We start from the raw sequence: 19,071 nt of genomic DNA on the forward strand, positions 1-19,071 counted from the left end.
AATTTAGGAGATCTAGACCTCATATCTTTACTTCAGTCTTCTCTGTATTTAATAATTGGTATCTACCCTTATTTATTCTTTTAGAATAATTTGGATAATTTTACATGTACAGTTTTTAGTCCCAAGGCAGTAGTTTGAAAAACACTTACACAGTAAACTATTTCATATGTGGCAGTTCCGGAACCTCCATAATATAGAGGTACACATAGCAATTCATAACACTAAAGAAAAATAAAATTAGATATTAAGAAACAAATAAAAATATATGCAGAGTGCTTTACTTACCAACAAAAATACACTGTAAACTTACACTGTATTTGCTTTATTTGTTTGTATTTACTTTCACTGTACTGTACTTATGGAAAATGTAACTTAAATTTACTTACTGTTAAAATGCTATTTATTTGAGAGTTCTGGATAATAGAATGCTGGATATGAAAGAGTTTACTGTAAAGTGTTATCATATTTAAACAGAGAATTTAAGATTAAGACTCTTATCTAGAGATGTTTCACATTTTCCAAATAGGTTGGAGTACTACCATGGATTAATTTAACCTGCTTTTTGACAATTGATTTGAACACTCATAATATATTTTGCAATTAAAAAGACCTTGTCAGATTCTGTGTTCAGTCTTTAATTCAGTACTTTTCCTAATACAGTAAAGCAAAGAATCTCATAATTTGCTGCTTACAAAATAACTTCTGTCTTAATGTTTTCTGAGTTGAAATGATGTTTTCTCATGGAAAAGAAAAACTAAAACTTATCCTGAGGTCCCTTCCAGCCTTAGGATTCTATGTTTGTAATGGTTGTTAAAAGATATATCGTCACAAGACTTCACACTAACAGCAAGGAAAAAGCAAGAGGACATTTAGTCTCTCAGGGTACATCTACACTTGGGCTATGTCTACACTAGCCCCAAAATTCAAAATGGCCATGCAAATGAATGGGGCTGATGTGGTTCAACATCTTTATTAATGACCTGGATGAGGGACTGGATGATACCTTCAGCCAGTTTGCGGATGACACTAAGCTAGGAGGAGGTGGAGATTTGTTGGAGGACAGAGATAGAATCCAGAGTGACCTGGATAAATTGGAGGATTGGGCCAAAAGAAATCTGATGTGGTTCAACAAGGGGAAGAGTAGAGTCCAGCACTTGAGACGGAAGAGTCCTGAGCATTGTTATAGGCTGGGGACTGACTGGCTAAGCAGAAGTACAGCGGAAAGGGACCTAGGGGGTTATGGTGGATGAAAGGCTGTATATGAATAAACAGTGTGCCCTTGTAGCTAAGAAGGCTAACGGCATATCAAGAGAAGCATTTTGTGCAGATCTAGAGAAGTGGTTGTTCTCCTCTATTTGACACTGGTGAGGCCACATCTGGAATATTGTGTCCAGTTTTGGCCTCCCAGTGTACAAAGGATGTGGATGTGCTGGAGCGGGTTCAGCAGAGGGCATCAAAAATGTTTAAGGGGCTGGAGCACATGACTTATGAGGAGATGCTGAGGGATTTGGGCATGTTTAGTTTACAGAAGAGAAGACTGAGGGGTGATTTAAAAGCAGCCTTCAGCTTCCTGAACGCATGCTCTAAAGAGGATGGAAGAAACTGTTGTCAGTGGTGACAGATGACGGAACAAAGAGCAATGGTCTGAAGTTACAGAAGGAGAGGTGTCGTTTGGATTAGGACAAACTACTTCAACAGGATGGTGGTGAAGCGCTGGAATGCATTACCTAGGCTGTGTCTACACTAGCCCAAAACTTCGAAACGGCCATTTTGCATGGCCAGTTTGCATGGCCATTTTGAAGTTTACTAATGAAGCGCTGAAATACATATTCAGCACCTCATTAGCATGCGGGTGGCCGCGGCACTTTGAAATTGGCACGGCTCATCCAGATGGGGGTCCTTTTCGAAAGGACCCTGGCTCCTTCGAAGTCCCCGTATTTCCATCTGCTCATAGGAATAAGGGGACTTCAAAGTAGGCGGGGTCCTTTCGAAAAGGAGCCCTGTCTGGATGAGCCACGCGGCGGCGAGCCACGTCAATTTCGAAGTGCCGCGGCCACCCACATACTAATGAGGCACTGAATATGTATTTCAGCGCTTCATTAGTAAACTTTGAAATGGCCATTTGCATGGCCATTTTGAAGTTTTGGGCTAGTGTAGACGTAGCCCTAGAGAGGTGGTGGATTTTCCATACCTAGAGGTTTTTAAGTCGTGGCTTGACAAGGTCCTGGCTGGGATGACTTAGTGGGGGTTGATCCTGCTTGAAGCAGGGAGCTGGACTAGATGATCTCCTGAGGTCCCTTCCAGCCCTACGATTGTATGTCCTGATGTCAGCTTTCATTTTTATCATTCAGTTTATTTATTTATGTATGTATGTAACATCTTAACAGAATGTACAAAAAATGGCGTCTTTTGTTCCTGGTGCATATGATAACATTTTAGAAGATCCAACTACAACCAGCTAACCCACTAATATTCCCCTAACTAAAAATGTCTTTCACCATAAAATGTTACCCATCTCCCTGAATGCCCAACTAAATAATTAGGCCTTGCACTGTGACCTGAAAAGGGAGACCTGAGTTACTCTGTTTCAAAGGCAGGAATAAGTTCCAAAGCTGAGGGCTCTTCAGGGAGTACTGAATCTCCAGTCTTAAAGGATTCTAATTGAGGACCTGAAATGGTGTAAGTGGTAGCCGTATGGCACTAGAGGAAGAAGTTCTTGGTAGCTATATCCCAAGCCATTTAGGACTGTGTAGGTCAAAACTTTTTTTTTTTTTTAAAAAAGGTAATTTTATTATTACTATAGACTCCCATGAAATCAGTGGTCAACCAGAGTTGAACAAGGGCAGTATACTATGTGCTTCTGGTGAGAGAGACTGATTACCAACAATGACATAACTTTAGGGGTTAGCTTAAAATTTAAAATGGTCCTGCTGTGTAATCATTGGAATTTGTTTAGACACTGGTTCTGTAGTTTTTCTATTCTGAAAATGGGAAGTGGCCTGGAATTTCAGCAAGCACTATCTCATTTTTTAAAATCTTTCCTTTGCCAAAGTGAGAATCATTTTGAACAAAAAACAATATGGAAGCAAATCACTTGTGAGTTGCTCATTGAATTTTGAGACAAATATTTCCAGACTAATGTAATAAAAGAGTTGAATTTTAATCCTGCTTTAGGTGCAACTTTACTCTAAAGCAGTTAGAGGAATCTTTCTAAGTTGTGGTGGCATGTACACTGGTAAAAACAATCTCTGCTTTTAACAGCTTAAAAGACAGGTTAAAAGCCCCTTCTGTTAGGATGTGGGTATTTAGTCCTACTTCTTAAATACCTAAAATTGCTCTTCGAGTCAGAGATCTCTCTTTAGCAGGGACTACCAATCATACCAAATTATTTAAAATTTGTAGTGTTTTATGAATCTATGTTTAGGAACCACTAGAAGAAATGAACTAATTTGCAATTACATTTGGGCTCAATCTGGGTTTGAACAAGGAAAGCTGGTATGCTAATCTGATTTACAGTAAAAGCAAACTGTCTGTTTTTGATATCTAATTATGGAGAGCCAAGGTCTGCTATCTCAGAGGTAAATTTCTGCTCTAATGGTGTATACTGAATGGGACTTTTAATATTTACTAGAGGCCCTGTTGCAGCTCTGCTTGCAAGCAGAAGTTGGACTGGAAGAAAGTTCTAGACAGAAACTTGTAATACACATCCAAAGTGTATGGGCCATGCCCTGCACTGGCTGGTGAAGGTGCTGGGTCTGGCATGGTATGGGGGCGTGTGTGGCTCCATTGTGGGGGCTGGGCTGGGCCCTGTGCTGGCCAGGAGAGGAGCTGGGGCTGGTACGGTGTAGGCAGAGAGTTCATGGGGGGATGGGTTGGGCCCCACACTGACTGGGGAAGGGACTAGTGCTGCTATAATGTGGGGGGGGGGCAGCAGCGGCTCATTTGGGGGATTGGGCTAGGCACGGTGCAGGGGGATGGCCATTGTGGGGGCTGGGTTGAGCCACACACTGGTCTGGGGACGGTCTAGGGATGGCACAGTGCAGGTGAAGAGAACATGGTAGAACCTTGTCCAGACAGATGGACACAGCAAAAATAATATATCTCATGATTGCCAGGGAAACTAATGCTGTGATCAACAGATTAATTCCAGAAGCCTGTATGAGTACTAGAAGTTGAACTGTCATCTCCCATAACACAGGCGCACCATATTACTGCAGCTATTAGAACGAGCATTGTGCTAAATCGTATTATATAGTCTTGATTTAAATCAGTGATTCCATTATGTTGATACTTTGATACATTAGTGTTTTCTCCCCCTCTCCTTCCATCTTAGGTTGTAATTGAGACTCTGTCAGTTGGTGCAACTATGCTACTGCCTCCACTGAGAGAGAGAATGGAATTGCTGCATTCTCTTCTACCCCAAGGACCTGATAGATGGGAAAGCTTATCAAAGGGGCAGGTAAGGCTTTGTAAAGCTGCGTGTAACCCCATGAAAGTAATTATATGTACATATATATTAGGAGATTGGTTTTTTTATATATTAAAGATATTATATATATATATTTTTTTTTTATAAAAACCAAAGTAGAGTAGTTTGAAGGTCGGGTATGGTTGAGAGCTAGTCTAATTTAATAAATATGAATGTGAGCTTAAAAATCTTACGTTGCCAGTGCCCTAAATCATCTTCTGTAAATTGCTGGCATTAGATCTTGTGGTTCCGTACTAATTATCAGAATACTTGTATAATGCTTCTTAAACAAGGATTTTACAGTACTTTCCAAAAGTGGTTTAGTATTACTGTCCCTGTTTTTACAGATGCAGTCCATGGAGAAGTGTATAATAGGGCCAGCACAAACTAAGAACCATGGTATTTTCATGCCTGTATAGATTATAAGGTCAGAAGCAGCCATTGTGACCATCCAGCCTAACTTCTTTCATAGTAGACTAGAGCTTTTGCTGCTGCTTATAATTTAATTTGTCCCTGTTAATTGATGCTCATTACAGTAGCCACTACCCAAGCTTATGTGGAGCATCTCGAGAGTAAGATACTCCTGGGGACTTTTAAAGGATTTCATAAGTACTTCCCCATTAGTGGTGTTTTGTTAATGTTAATTTAGGTCAAATTCAAGTATGTAACTTGTCAAAAGATATATGGAAGCAACTGGTATAAGTTAAGATGTACAGTCAGAAAAAAACAACAAGAAGTCCTGCAGCACCTTATAGACTAACTGATATTTTGGAGCAAAAGCTTTCGTGGGCAAAGACCCGCTTCATCAGATGCATGAGTGGGGGGATGGTTTCAGGAGGGGTATTTAAAGAGTGGGGTCCCAGTAAAGGGGAGGGCCAGAGTTGACAACGTCTATTCAGTCAGGGTGGGAAAGGCGCATTATCAGTAATATGTATGAAGAGGGGAAAAAACAGGTCAGATAAGACGGGGAGGATATGGCCCATTGTCAGTCTAATGTGGACATGTTAACACCTAGGGCAGAGAAGCTCCTTTTGTAAGAGTCAGAAAAGAAGTGTGGCTAGACTATATAGGCAGTTTTGGCTTTCAAAAGGCTGCATTGAATCACGTGAATCATTTGACAAGTTGGGTGTTATGGACAAAAAGGATAGCTATCCTGTGTGGATACTTAATATGTGTGCAGTAAAAATCATACAAAACTCAGTGTGATCCGTCATGCTAAGATGACACTAATCATGCTAAGATGACACTAAAGCTATGTCTACAATGGATCATAAAGACAATTTTAAGGTACTTAGCTCGATTTTACAGCGTGACTGTCTTCACTGCAAATACCATACCATTAGGTCAATTTTAAGGGTCACTAAGGTTGACTTTCTGTCCCCGCTCCTCCAATGCTGTGTAACACCAAGTTTTGAATATACAAAGTTCAATCAATGCTAGTGTGGAAACAGTATTATTTTAAATCAATTTTTATCAGTTCCAGAGGTATTCCACAATGCCCCAGCTGTGTTCTGGCCACTTTCACTTCTGCTGCTCTCCAGGTGTGCAGGAAACCGGAAACCCAGCAATTTGAATTCATTTTCTTTCTGGCCAGCTAGATCACATCTAGCCATGATTTCTCCAGGTCACAAAAGAGCCATGAGGAGATCCAGGATCTCATTTCTGTGTGGGTAGATGAATCTGTGCTGAGTAAACACCAGGGATGTGCAGCAGTGCTGGGTGAAAATCACGGCAGTCCCCTCCCTTCTCCCTCATATACACTACATAGCTGTTGGGCTGCGTGAACCATGTCTGCAGACGGCAGCATGCCCTCTCCCACACAGGGTTTCAGTGCTTGAGAGGGCTTCTTCCCTGCACAGGATTTAGCAGGAGAGGCCGAGAAACTTGTTTTCTCTGCTTCACATTTTTACAGGGCTGCTCCCCACCCCTCCCCCCAGCACTATGCAACTGGCAGGCTGGCCTCCTCCCCACCACCCTGTGGCTAGGTCCCCTCTCCCCTCAAACACCATGTCTCTTTCATAATAGTAGACTAGACAGTGTGGACTATGCTTCAAGACAGTGACATGTTCTGCCCTTTGTGCTTGAGAGGGCAACATAATCATAAAGGGTTTGCAACTCATCTTAAAAGGTTCAAACTCTGGAATTTACAACAGCCACTCACAAAAATTTTGGGCCACACCCCCGTGTCTTTCCTTCTCTTCTTCTTCTGAGTAACACTGACCACTAGACCACAGTGCCCCCTGGGATCCCATACTTTTCCTTCTTTCCTTGAGAATAGTATGAAGGCTTTCACTGGTTGCATGGACCAACTTTGTTCCATTTGGGTGTTATGAGTGTCAGTTTCTAAAGCCTACTAGTTCAGTGTATTTTCACCAGTGGTAGAGACTTCTGAAAAATGGCCATTCTTCACTTCTGTGTGGTGACAGCTCACAAATTTGTCTCTCTCTTTCTAGTTCAAGCTTGGCTCCTTCAGCCTCTCACTTGTGTTTAATGTCAATTTGAAGTCTCTTCAAAAAACACTTCTAAAAAGCTGCCTGTTTCTGTAAAAATGATTTTCCATTTAAAAAAAAAAGGCAGCTGCCTCTTTCCATAATGTGGATGACTCAATTTCTCTCATCATGGAACATAAGAACATAAGAACGGCCATACTGGGTCAGACCAAAGGTCCATCCAGCCCAGCATCCCATCTGCCGACGGTGGCCAATGCCAGGTGCCCCAGAGAAGGAGAACAGAAGACAATGATCAAGTGATTTATCTCCTGCCATCCATCTCCTGCCCTTGTTCTGAAGGCTAGGGCACCATACTTTATCCCTGGCTAATAGCCATTTATGGACCTAACCTGCAAAAATTTATCAAGCTCTTTTTTAAACCCTAATAGAGTCCTGGCCTTCACAGCCTCCTCGGGCAAGGAGTTCCACAGGTTGACTGTGCGCTGTGTGAAGAAAAATTTCCTTTTATTAGTTTGGAACCTACTTTTATTAGTTTTATTAGTTTTGAACCTACTACCCATCAATTTCATTTGGTGTCCCCTAGTTCTTGTATTATGGGAAAAGGTAAATAATTTTTCTATATTCACTTTCTCCACACCATTCATGATTTTATATACCTCTATCATATCGGCCCTCAATCGCCTCTTTTCCAAACTGAAAAGTCCCAGTCTCTCTAGCCTCTCCCCATATGGGACCCTTTCCAAGCCCCTAATCATCTTAGTCGCCCTTTTCTGAACCTTTTCTAATGCCAATATATCTTTTTTGAGGTGAGGAGACCACATCTGCATGCAGTACTCAAGATGTGGGCGTACCATAGTTTTATATAGGGGAAGTATGATATCTTTTGTCTTATTATCGATCCCTTTTTTAATAATTCCTAACATCCTATTTGCCTTACTAACTGCCGCCGCACACTGCGTGGATGTCTTCAGAGAACTATCCACTATAACTCCAAGATCCCTTTCCTGATCTGTCGTAGCTAAATTTGACCCCATCTGGGTCAAAAGAGAGAAAGAGACTTCTGAAAAATGGCTGCTTATTTTCAACAGCAGGGGGGAATTAAGGCAGTGCAGTCTGGGCAGATGACATCATACATCAACCACTACTTTGTGGGACACTTTTTCCCCCATAACGCACCAGCAGAAAACCTCAAATACAACAGGGCTGAAGGAGCTGTGGGATAGGTGTCCGCAATGCACTGCTGCAGCAATTGAACTTTGGCAATTTAGTGGGGATGCACCAAGTCAACTTTGTGAGCAGATGAGGTCACTGAACTTTGACTTTATAAAACCTAGTGTTACAAAATGGACTTTAATAAATTTGGCTTTATTTTATAGTGTAGATATAGCCTAAAGGTATTTAACAATGTAATTGTTGGTTATGCCCAGAAATTGTCAATATTGATTACGTGGCGAACAAAAGCAGTGTGGCCTGTAGATTAACAGATTACATTCTAAATTGTTTGACAGAAGTAGTACAGTAAACCCTCGATTTAACGGACTAATGGGGGAAAGGGATGTCCATTAATGCCAAAAGACTGTTATAGCCGAATGGTTATACTGTGTGATGATGCACTGACCTTCCCAGCCCATCACTTACTCCTGTCCCCTGCCCCCTCTTCCCTTTTCTTCTCCATCTCTCTCTCCCAATTACCAGGAGAGGCGCTGAATGCTGGCCTGGCTCCTTCCACCTTCTGCAGCTCTCAGTGCTGTGGCTCCTCCAGCCCCCAGCTCTGAACCACCCCCGCAAACGTAGAGCAGGGCTGCCCCCAGCCTGCCAGCGGGCAGCAGCCTTTGACACCATGGCTGTTGCTCATCCCATTACAGACAGCGGTGGCCAGGCGCCAACATGCTCCATGCATACGGGGCTGGGAGAGGAGAGCTTCTGCACCCCTCAGCCCCGCCCCAGTGGCCCCTCCAGCCCCAGTGGCCCCAGCTGCTCTGGCATCTCCTCCAGCCCCTGCGGTGGCTCTGGTGAGTCTCCAGCATTTATTTTGTGGGGGGAGGGAGGAGGGGACTGGCAGACAGTGTCCGTTATTTCTGAAGTCTATTATATCAGCATCTGTTAAATCGAGGGTTACTGTACTAAAATGTTGCTGTGGAAAATGTTTAAAAATAAAATTCTTTCATCTGCCCTTTCTGCCTTTTACAAAACCCTTGTGTACCAAGAGAGAAAATGCAATACAAAGTTGGGAAAGGTTGGCTGTAGGCTGTGGTGACTCAAAGTTTTTTTTCACCCTCTTCCATGACGTTGTGTGCCCTCCTCTGTTGTTTGAATGATTGACTTATTCCTCTAGACCAGGGGTTGGCAGTAATTTTCACAGAGGGGTCAGTCCACAAATTTTGGTAGTGGCCGCAGTCCAACTCACAGCTCCCTGGAAGAGGCAGGGCCTTGGCCAGAAGAGTGGGGCTGGGGGCTACATAGAGAGACTGTGTGTGTCTGAAAGAGAGACACTGTGTGACAGACAGACCTTGTGACACAGATTGTGTGTGTGCTGCAGTGTATATGACAGTGACTCTGTGTGTTTGGCACAAACTGGGCATGTGTGACAGTGGTGCTGTGTGTGTGTGTGCTGACTGCGTCTGGGTAAGTTTCTGAAAGAAGCCACCTTTTGTCTCTTTAAGGGAAATTTATTCTGCTCTGTTATTCCCCACTGCCTCTTGCTCTGCATTTCTGCGTCATTTGTGCTTCAGATTGGAGCAGTTCTGTGTGTCTCCCTCTCCCTGATCCCTGCTCTGCAGAGATGGGGTACAGGGGCAGGGGAGCACCTGACTTCAGCACTACCCCCTGCCCACCATCTCCTCCCCCTCTGCACACCTAGCAGAAGAACCATAGGAGCAGCTTGGCTGGAGATGGAACAAGGTCGGGAAGGGGCAGCTGAACACATGCTGCTGGCTGTAAGCATGCACACTCTGCTCATCAGCTGTACAGGCCAGAGCGAAATACCTGGTGGGCCGGATCTGACCCCCGGCCTGATTTTTGCCCTGCTCTAGATGTTACAATTACCATAACTGCTGCCAGTTATAGAAATTTACTGAACTTTTTCATCTTGAGCTTCATTTACATGGTGGGTTTTCTTGTCATTGTGAAGAACATTGGTATTTTGTTAGCCATAGTTGTTACATTTCTGAAGATTGATAGAAATTAATTTGAGTTGGAGAGGATCTTTAGTCTGAGCTTTCAGTGGGCTAAAGGGGAAGGAATGAGTTAAGAGCTACTTAGGAAAACTAGATGTACACAAATCCATGGGTCGGAATTTAATGCACACAAGGGTATTGAGGGAATTGGCAGACGACATTGCTGAGCTTTTGGCCATTATCTTCAAAGAGTCTTGGAGATTGGGGGAGATCCCAGATGACTGGAGAAAGGCAAATGTGGTGCCCATCTTTAAAAAAAGGAAAGAAGGGCAATCCAGGGAACTAGAGACCCATCAGCCTGACCTCAGTCCCTAGGAAAATAATGGAAGGGGTCCTCAAGGAATCCATTTTAAAGCACTTGGAAGAGGGGAAAGTGATTAAAAGTAGTTAACATGGATTCACCAAGGGTAAGTCTTGTCTGACCAATCTGAATAGCTTAAGTGATGAGGTTACTGGCTTTGTGGACATGGGGAAGTCACTTCAGCAAAGCTTTTGATACAATCTTCCACAACGTTCTTGTCCATAAGTTAAGGAAGTATGGATTAGATCCATGGACTATAAGATGGATAGAAAGCTGGCTTGACAGTCGAGCCCAACGAGTAGTGGTCAGTTGCTCAATATCTGGATGGCGGTTGGTTTCAAGCGGAGTGCCCCAAGGCTCGGTTCTGGGGCCGGTGTTGTCCAACATCTTTATTAAAGACCTGGATGAGGGACTCGATCGCACCCTCAGCAAATTTGTGGGCAACACTAAGCAAGGAGGAGAGGCAGATATGTTGGAGGGTAGACATAAGATCCAGTGTAACCTGGATAAATTGGAGGATTGGGCCAAAAGAAATCTGATGTGGTTCAACAAGGAGAAGTGTAGAGTCCAGGACTGGGGATGGAAGAATCCCAAGCATTTTTATAGGCTGGGGACCGACTGGATAAGCAGCAGTTCAGCAGAAAGGGACCTGGGGTAATGGTGAATAAAAGGCTGGATAGGAGTAAACGGTGTGCCCTTGTAGCCAACAAGGCTAACAGCATATTAGCATGCATTAGGCAAGGCATTTTGAGCATATCTAGAGAGGTGGTTGTTTCCCTCTGTTCAACACTGGAGAGGGCACATCTGGAATATTGCGTCCAGTTTTGTGCCTCCCCGGTACAAAAAAGGATGTGGATGTGCTGGAGCAGGTTCAGCGGAGGGCAACAAAAATGTTTAAGGGGCTGGAGCACATGACCTATGAGGAGATGCTGAGGGATTTGGGCATATTTAGTTTACAGAAGAGAAGACTGAGGGGTAATTTAATAGCAGCCTTCAACTTCCTGAAGGGGAGTGCTGAAGAAGATGGAGAGAAACTGTTCTCGGTGTCATATAGCACAACAGGTTGCAATGGTGTGAAGTTACAGAGGGAGAGGTGTAGGTTGGATATTAGGACAAACTACTTCACCAGGAGGGTGGCGAAGCACTGGAATGCGTTGCCTAGAGACGTGGTGGTTTCTCCATCTCTAGAGGTTTTTAAGTCCTGGCTTGACAAGATACTGGCTGGGATGATTTAGAGGGGGTTGATCGTGCTTGAAGCAGGGGGCTGGACTAGATGACCTCCGAGGTCCCTTCCAGCCCTGGGATTCTAGGATTACCGGTTCTGTTCTTTTCCTTTAGGGCACCTGGTATTGGCCACTATCGGAAGACAGGATACTGGGGTAGATGGACCTTTGGTCTGACCCAGTATGGCCGTTCTTATGTCAGTGGGAGCTGCAGGAGTGGTGCCTGCAGATGATGGGGGGAGGGGCAATGCACAGCCTCCTGGCCATACCACTGTGTAGGAGCTGGCCAGAAGGGGGACTTGCTGTTATTTCCAGGAGCTGCTGGAAGATAAAAGCTCAGCCTACATCCATGATTTACCCCACACCCATTGCTCACCTCCACCACACCTCAGGGCCTCCTTCTGTCTTCTGAACCAGCCTGGAGCCCTCTTCTGTACCTCAGTCCCTGGCCCCAGTCAGAACTCTGTCCTGCATCCTGAACTCCTCATTTTTGGCTCTACCCCAGAAGCCTGCATCCCCAGCTTGCAGCTTCTCCCTCACCCCAGCTCCAATTTCATGAGCATTTATGACCCTCCATATAGCTTCCATCCCCTGTTACGTCCTTTGGGCCAAAAAGTTTGCTCATCTTTGATCTAGTGCCTCGCTTTGAAAAGCTGCACTGAAAACTATTAATTAAACCTCAACAGGTGGTTATATTGCCTAAGTGTTTTAACACAAGTTAAAGCATTAGGATTTTTTTGTAACTTTTAAGTTCATTATTTTGTTGTCTAACTAGAATAATTGTTCCTATCTAATTATTTCCTTAATTTCCTTTCCTTTAGAGAATGCAATTGGATATTATTCTGACAAGTTTGCAAGATCATACCCATGTAGCTTCACTACTTGGTTATAGTTCGCCGTCTGATTCAACAGATGTTTCCTCATTATGCGCTGGCTATGGAAATCTCTCTGATCAAATATATGGTGTCCAGAGCAGCCATCCAGATACTCACTTAGCTGAAATTTTAATGAAGACTCTGTTAAGAAATTTAGGATTTTACACGGTATGTTTAGGACTTCAATTTTTATAGTAATAATCAAACTATTTAAAAATTTTCTTTAATTTGGGTAAAATAGTGGAATGTGCTTCCTTTAATGGCTGTTCAAGACCTGCAACAGCAATCTCCAGCCAGCCTCATTTCCCCCCTCCCTGAAAGTAGAACTAGAAGTAATTTACTGTCTCTAATACTAAGGGTCCAATATTACCGTTGTTGTACTTACTGTTGTACTTGTCTTTTGTTTATATATGGCTGCTTCCAGATGCAGGATGCTGCCCCAGGCAAATGAAAAGGGTTCATAAACCCTTTCTCCAGGTTTGTGGGAGCCAGTTGGCTTTTGCTGCATCCTTTTATGCAGCCTATCAGCCAAAAAGCTCTTCTCCCTAAACCCACAATGAGGCTGGCCACCCACATGAAGTGGGAGAGAAGAGATGGGAAAACCTTGAAAGATTCTTGGGCGTTCTGTCCCCTCTTGCTAGATGAAGCCTACCTATGAGACTGTGGGGTGGACAGGTGTTTTTAAAGGTCTTCCTCAAAGCGTTTTTCTAGAGGGAGAGTTAGGGAAGGGGTGAGCAAACTTTTTACACTGGGCCCCTCTTTTTGGCCTTGCAGTTAGCCACTCCCCCCCCCCCCCCCCCCGCCAACCTGTGTGAGGACCACAGGAAGAGACGTCAGGGTGGGGTTGTGGGGTGCTCAGGAAGAGGGCGGGATGCACAGGAAGGGGTGGAATACTGATGAAGGCTAAGAGAGGTACTCAGGGGGAGGAACCCAGGAGGTTACCTTACCAAGCTGGGAGCTCATTGGCTGCCCCCACTGCTTGACTCAGGGCCTCTGCATATTCTGATTAGCCCTGAGGAGAGAGGGACTTTCCCTTGGTGACAGCAGTGGTGGAGGCCATGTTGGAGAAAGCAGAGGGCTGGTGAGGCAGCCGAAGCTGCTGGGGAGGTGGGTATGAGGAAGAGGGAGCAGATTGCGCTGTGCCCCACTTTGCACGCCCCAGAGTTAGGGTATTCCAAGTGGAAATCTACAGGGAAGGAGTGTGCTGTGCACCAACTGTCCATGTGGATACTGCTGTCACGTGGACAGTGCACAGAATGCTAAAACTATATAGATTTACAGCCCAGCTTGGTGTGCACCATCTGTTCATCTGGACAAGCCCAAAATAATTTATATTCAAGATGGATCTGTACCTAACTTTGTATCTGAAACCCTGCTAACTTAGTTTTTCTTTTTGAATTCTTATGTGAAAAGTAACTCGATATTTTTCTCTCCTTCCACTTCAGATTAGGCAGTGAAAAGTTATCATGTTAACATGTTCTTCTAAACCTTTATGCGTAGTTAGCCCAGAACAAATTTTAAATGGCCAGTGGCCTATGTCTAGATAATGTGGTTCAGGGAAGATTTTTTTTCTAAGCAGTCACAGTGACTGCTATAAAAATCTCAGTGATTGTGATTTTAAGTTGTGTCCAAGTTTATGTTGGCTGGGATTTCCAAAGGACCCTAGGTAGAGAAAGTAGCCCAGTGGCTGTTAACTTAGATTTCTTTTGTAAATCCCAGCCATAAATGTTAGAAAGTGAAAGTTTCCTTTTTAAGATACTCAGCCTATTATAATATTTGAAAATATATATTAAGTGGTTATTCCTTTTGTCTAATTAGGATCAAGCCTTTGGAGAGTTGGAAAAGAATAGTGATAAATTTTTACTTGGGACATCATCGTCTGAAAACAGTCAGCCTGCTCATCTTCATGAGCTATTGTGTTCGTTGCAGAAACAGTTGCTGGCTTATTGTCATATCAACAGTGTTAGTGAGGTACATGACTTTTTTTTGGTCATACCTTCTGGAAATATAACATTACTCCTCTTCACTGTGTGAGCGTCCCATAAAGGATACATTTCAAATAGTGTGCATTTGAAAATCACAGTTTAATAGGTTATATAACCTTCTATTATAAATTTCTATTTTGTGATAAGTTGTTCCTCTTGTTTCTAGAATTCTAGCAGTGTGGCACTGCTACATAAACACCTCCAGCTTTTACTGCCTCATGCAACAGATATCTATGCACGTTCTGCAACTCTTCTTAAGGAAAGTTCTTGGAATGGCAGTGTTGGGGAAAAGCTAAGAGGTATATATTGCTAAAAAGGTCAAGTTTAAAGAGGTACAGCAATCCTGAAATATATTAATTAAAAGAGTTTAAAGTAATTTCAGGTACTATAATTTCTAAATTCTCTTGACAATTTGTGTTTGTTTATATACATACAATACGTTTAAAATGTTTTTTTGCACTTACTGTTGGATCAAATAAAACCTGCCCAAAAGGTAAATAGACTAATTGCACAGAATGGGATATTTTTCTTGCCAAATACATTTAAAAATAAAAAGGCAAGATGTAATTATTATAAGACAATTTGAGACGCTGAATTTAAAGAAAAATTGTTTGATGCAAACTTATATCCCCTCCTTTCCCCCCCCCCCCGTAGATGTAATTTATGTATCTGCAGCTGGCAGTATGCTGTGCCAGATTGTTAACTCACTGCTGTTACTGCCTGTGTCAGTGGCCCGGCCTTTACTGAGTTACCTGCTAGATCTGTTGCCTCCTCTTGATCGCCTTAATAGACTGTTGCCTGCTGCTGCACTATTGGAAGATCAGGAATTACAATGGCCACTTCATGGTTAGTAACATTTTTTCATTTGAAAAAGTAGGAAATAAATTAAATACGTAAAGAGCTTCCAATTTATCGACTATATTTATTCTGGGTCTCTTTAATCTCAGATGTCCCCATATGCCTCCGCTCTAGCCTTTAAAAACTTAATGGTAACTTCGAAGTAAGGGAAAACGTGTATAGGTTCTCTGTAGGCTACTTTGAAGTAGCCCCGAACTTCGAAGTTAACTTCAAAGTTAGTTTTTAGTGTAGACGCACCCTTAGAGAGGTAGCCATGTTATTTGTGAAACTACAGATCAACAGGCAGTCCTGTGGCACTTTAGAGGCTTACATTACTAGTGGAATTAAAAATGTCTGTTGTACCTGATCTCACCAGAATCAAACCCTAAAATTCTAAAGTGCAGAATTGGAAAGATGATATTAAAGCTTACAGTATATTTAGCCATCTTTCTTGTACAAGGAATGTTGAGGATAACCCAAATAATTGGACATATCCAAGGAGAATGATGAGATCTAAAATACTTACCTTAAAGAAGCTACTGTAAGACATCAATATCTGTATAACCTTTGGGAAGATTTTACAGAAGCAATTCATTCTGTCAACTTGTTGAGTTTTTTACCAGTCTCTCTTTTTTTAGAATAGAAAATTAATTTAATTGTCAATAAATATTATAATGCTTTAGGTGGTCCTGAACTAATTGATCCTGCTGGAGTGCCTTTACCACAGCCTGCCCAATCTTGGGTATGGCTTGTTGATCTAGAAAGAACTGTAGCTCTGCTTATTGGACGCTGTCTTGGTGGAATGCTTCAGGGATCCCATGTGTCCCCTGAGGAACAGGATACAGCCTATTGGTTGAAAACACCACTGTTCAGTGATGGAGTGGAAATGGACATTCCTCATTTAGGTAACTTGTTAAATGTAAATTTACTGTGTGCAGGTTTATAATTTTTCATTGCTGCTGTTTAACATTCACCACCCTTTCAAACTTGGGTGTTGCTATCCTCACAAACTGTCAGAGATCGTGGAGCAGCAGACAGTAGGAGATCTAGATCTTTCCTTTCCAGCCTTCATGAACTTAAGTATACACATATTTTAGTTGTCCCTGCCAAAGATTTTTTAGCAATATTAGGAATCCCTGTGTAGGTGATGACTTTTTAAGCAGACTTTTAGTTATACTTGGTCTAAGCAGGGTTAGGAAAGACTCTGCTTGAAACAGTGGTAAAGCATCTATGTTAGGGCATCCACTATCATAGCAGTTGAGGGAAAGGTCTTAATAGGGTGACCATCTGTCCTGTTTTTTCCAAGACAGTTCCTTATTTAAGCTATCTCACAAACATCCTGACTTCTTTAAGAAAATGAGCAAATTGTCCTGTAAGGCTCCTGTTCCTTGGTGACTTAGTGTCTCAGGCTGCATCCCCCGTGGCCAGCGAGCTCCTCAATGGGGCAGCTGCCCTGTTCCCTGTAGCCCTGTGCCTTGGGGCAGCAGCTTCTGCTGCAGGGGAGCTCCCCAGTACCCCACGGTGGCAACCCCCACTGCCAGCAAGTTCTGCCACAGGGCCGCTGGCTCATTCCCTGGCTTCCAATACGTAGGGAGGGCAGCTTTTGCTCTCAGGGATCCCCTCCATGATGCAACTGACTCGTTCCCCAGCACCCCACCTTGGGGAGGCAGCTCCTGCTAGGTGGAAGCACCTCTGTGGGGCAACTGCCACATTTTCTGTTTCTCCTCCCCAACCAGGAGGCTGCAAAGTCCCTATTCTTGGAACTCCCTACCAGAAGGTTGTGGAGCCTCCAACCTCTGCTCTCCCCTCATCAGGAGACTGTGGAGCCGCCATCTCCAGCACCTCACCATGGGGCAGCAGCCCTCATTACCAAGAAGCCCTGGCATGGAACAGCAGCCCCCCATCTCCAGAGGCCAGTGTCTCATATTCGCCAGAGGGCAGTGTGGTCACCCTAGATCTTAACAATAGTGATAAACTGCTGAATAATTTCCCGAGACTAGAGAGCTGTAGAAGGATGGTTCTGTCCTACTCTGCTAGTGCTTTTGGCCTCCTGATTGAGATTGACAATAGGATGGTTTTGTTTGGAAGAAGTAAGTCTCATCCTGTGAATTCCAGGGAGTGGGTGTAAAGGAGGAAAAAAAGAATGAAAATGCCAGATGTTAATATTTTTATATTCTAAAATATTGACCTAATTTTTCAACCTGGTAAGCTCTGTAAATTTATTCTTCTGTCGCATTGTATTAGATTGTCTGTACAGTTTGTAAGAATTTGTTTAATGTGGAACCGTTTATATGTCTTATAGGTAATAGTTGATCTTTGTTAGTGTTCCCTCTTCTCCCTTTAAGGAGATAAATGGTGTTTCTCCAAAACATTTATGGTAAATCATTAGGTTTAATTTGGGAATGTCTGATCAGGTTTAGGAAGATCTGTGCTGTATGGTTTGCTGTTTGAATGCTCTGATTTGTAAAAAGTAAGAAATAGGATGTTTATAAACATATCTAAACTGTAGCATTTGTAGGGGCTTAGATTCAAATTTTCCAAATTTAAAAATAACAAGCTTTCTTTTTTCACTGAGCTGTATTATTTCAGTTTGAGTTCTACTTAGATATGTACTAGTTTCAGTAAACAGACAAAATGAAACAAAGGGTTTCACTAAATGAGTGGGGAAGCTCTGGAATGGGTTACCTACAGAGGTGGTAGAATTTTCTTCCCTAGAGGTCCTTAAATCCCAGTTTGACAAAGTCCTTCTTGGGATTAATGAGTTGGGATTAGTCCAGCAGTTGGTTAGTCTTGATGACTTCCTGAGGTCTCTTTCAACCCTATGGTTCTATGATATTTTTACTCATATTTTCTGTCCTTGTACACAACTTGTGAAAACAAAGTAATAAAATAAAAACTGGGAATAACTATATGACTGTACAGCAGTAGTGGGTAACATGCCAGTGCTCCCTCCAAGCCAAGTGCTTGCTCAGGAGATCTCACATGTTGCCTAGCTGATTAGCAGAGCGCCCACAGCTGGCAGCAGGCATTTCTACTGGTGGTGCACATCTGCACATGCCTGATGGCACATAACAAAGCTTACTCTACCTATGGATGGAATATTGTAACGTGAAGAAATACTTCACAGTTACTGTGGCTGTCACTATACTTTCTGGATCTCTCTGAATAATATCTGGAGGAGTAGGAATCCAGATAGTGAGCCGTGGCATTGAGTATTGGAATGGTCATTTTATGGTTATGGACAGGGAGATTCCCTGTCCTGAGCAATAGAAACAGCATAGGTTATGGGACTTTTCCTTGTGATATGAGTGATTGTTCGTATGTCCTTTTTGCACCTCTTCAGTAGTCTGCAAAAAGTCAATATATGTGCTTATCAAAATCAGCAGAATCTAACACCTAAATATTTCCCTTACTTTAGACAAATGCATGAGTTCCCTGTTGGAGGTGGCCCTCTCTGGAAATGAGGAACAGAAGCCATTTGATTATAAGCTGCGACCTGAGATTGATGTCTTTGTTGATTTGGCCTTGGGTTGTACAAAAGAGCCAGCACGTAGTCTCTGGCTCACTATGCAAGACTACGCTGTTAGTAAAGGTAAGAAGCTGAAAACAAAAGTAGGAGATGTCTGCGTATCTTGCAAACCTGGAAGATAAATGTATGCACAAAACAGGGACATTACAATGTTCTAACCATTAGTCTTGTTGCCCAGCTATTTTCTGCTTCAGGTTGCCCTCAGCAGGGCCATGCGTATTCTGTCA

The 19,071-nt window shown here is 43.0% G+C and overlaps 1 protein-coding gene across 9 annotated transcripts in view; it reads left to right on the forward strand.

The window, feature by feature from the left end:
* HERC1 (HECT and RLD domain containing E3 ubiquitin protein ligase family member 1) overlaps nucleotides 1-19,071 on the forward strand; it is a 280,539-nt gene that overhangs the window by 80,561 nt on the left and 180,907 nt on the right. For all 9 annotated transcript variants that reach the window (XM_075007327.1, XM_075007334.1, XM_075007331.1 and 6 more), the window contains 7 exons: nucleotides 4,334-4,459; nucleotides 12,440-12,661; nucleotides 14,312-14,464; nucleotides 14,645-14,777; nucleotides 15,133-15,324; nucleotides 15,999-16,220; nucleotides 18,734-18,907. In XM_075007327.1, coding sequence (XP_074863428.1) covers nucleotides 4,334-4,459; nucleotides 12,440-12,661; nucleotides 14,312-14,464; nucleotides 14,645-14,777; nucleotides 15,133-15,324; nucleotides 15,999-16,220; nucleotides 18,734-18,907 — 1,222 coding nt within the window. The remainder of the gene's footprint in view (nucleotides 1-4,333; nucleotides 4,460-12,439; nucleotides 12,662-14,311; nucleotides 14,465-14,644; nucleotides 14,778-15,132; nucleotides 15,325-15,998; nucleotides 16,221-18,733; nucleotides 18,908-19,071) is intronic.

Source organism: Carettochelys insculpta, chromosome 12 (assembly GCF_033958435.1).
Source record: "Carettochelys insculpta isolate YL-2023 chromosome 12, ASM3395843v1, whole genome shotgun sequence".
In the NCBI taxonomy this organism is placed as follows: domain Eukaryota; kingdom Metazoa; phylum Chordata; order Testudines; family Carettochelyidae; genus Carettochelys; species Carettochelys insculpta.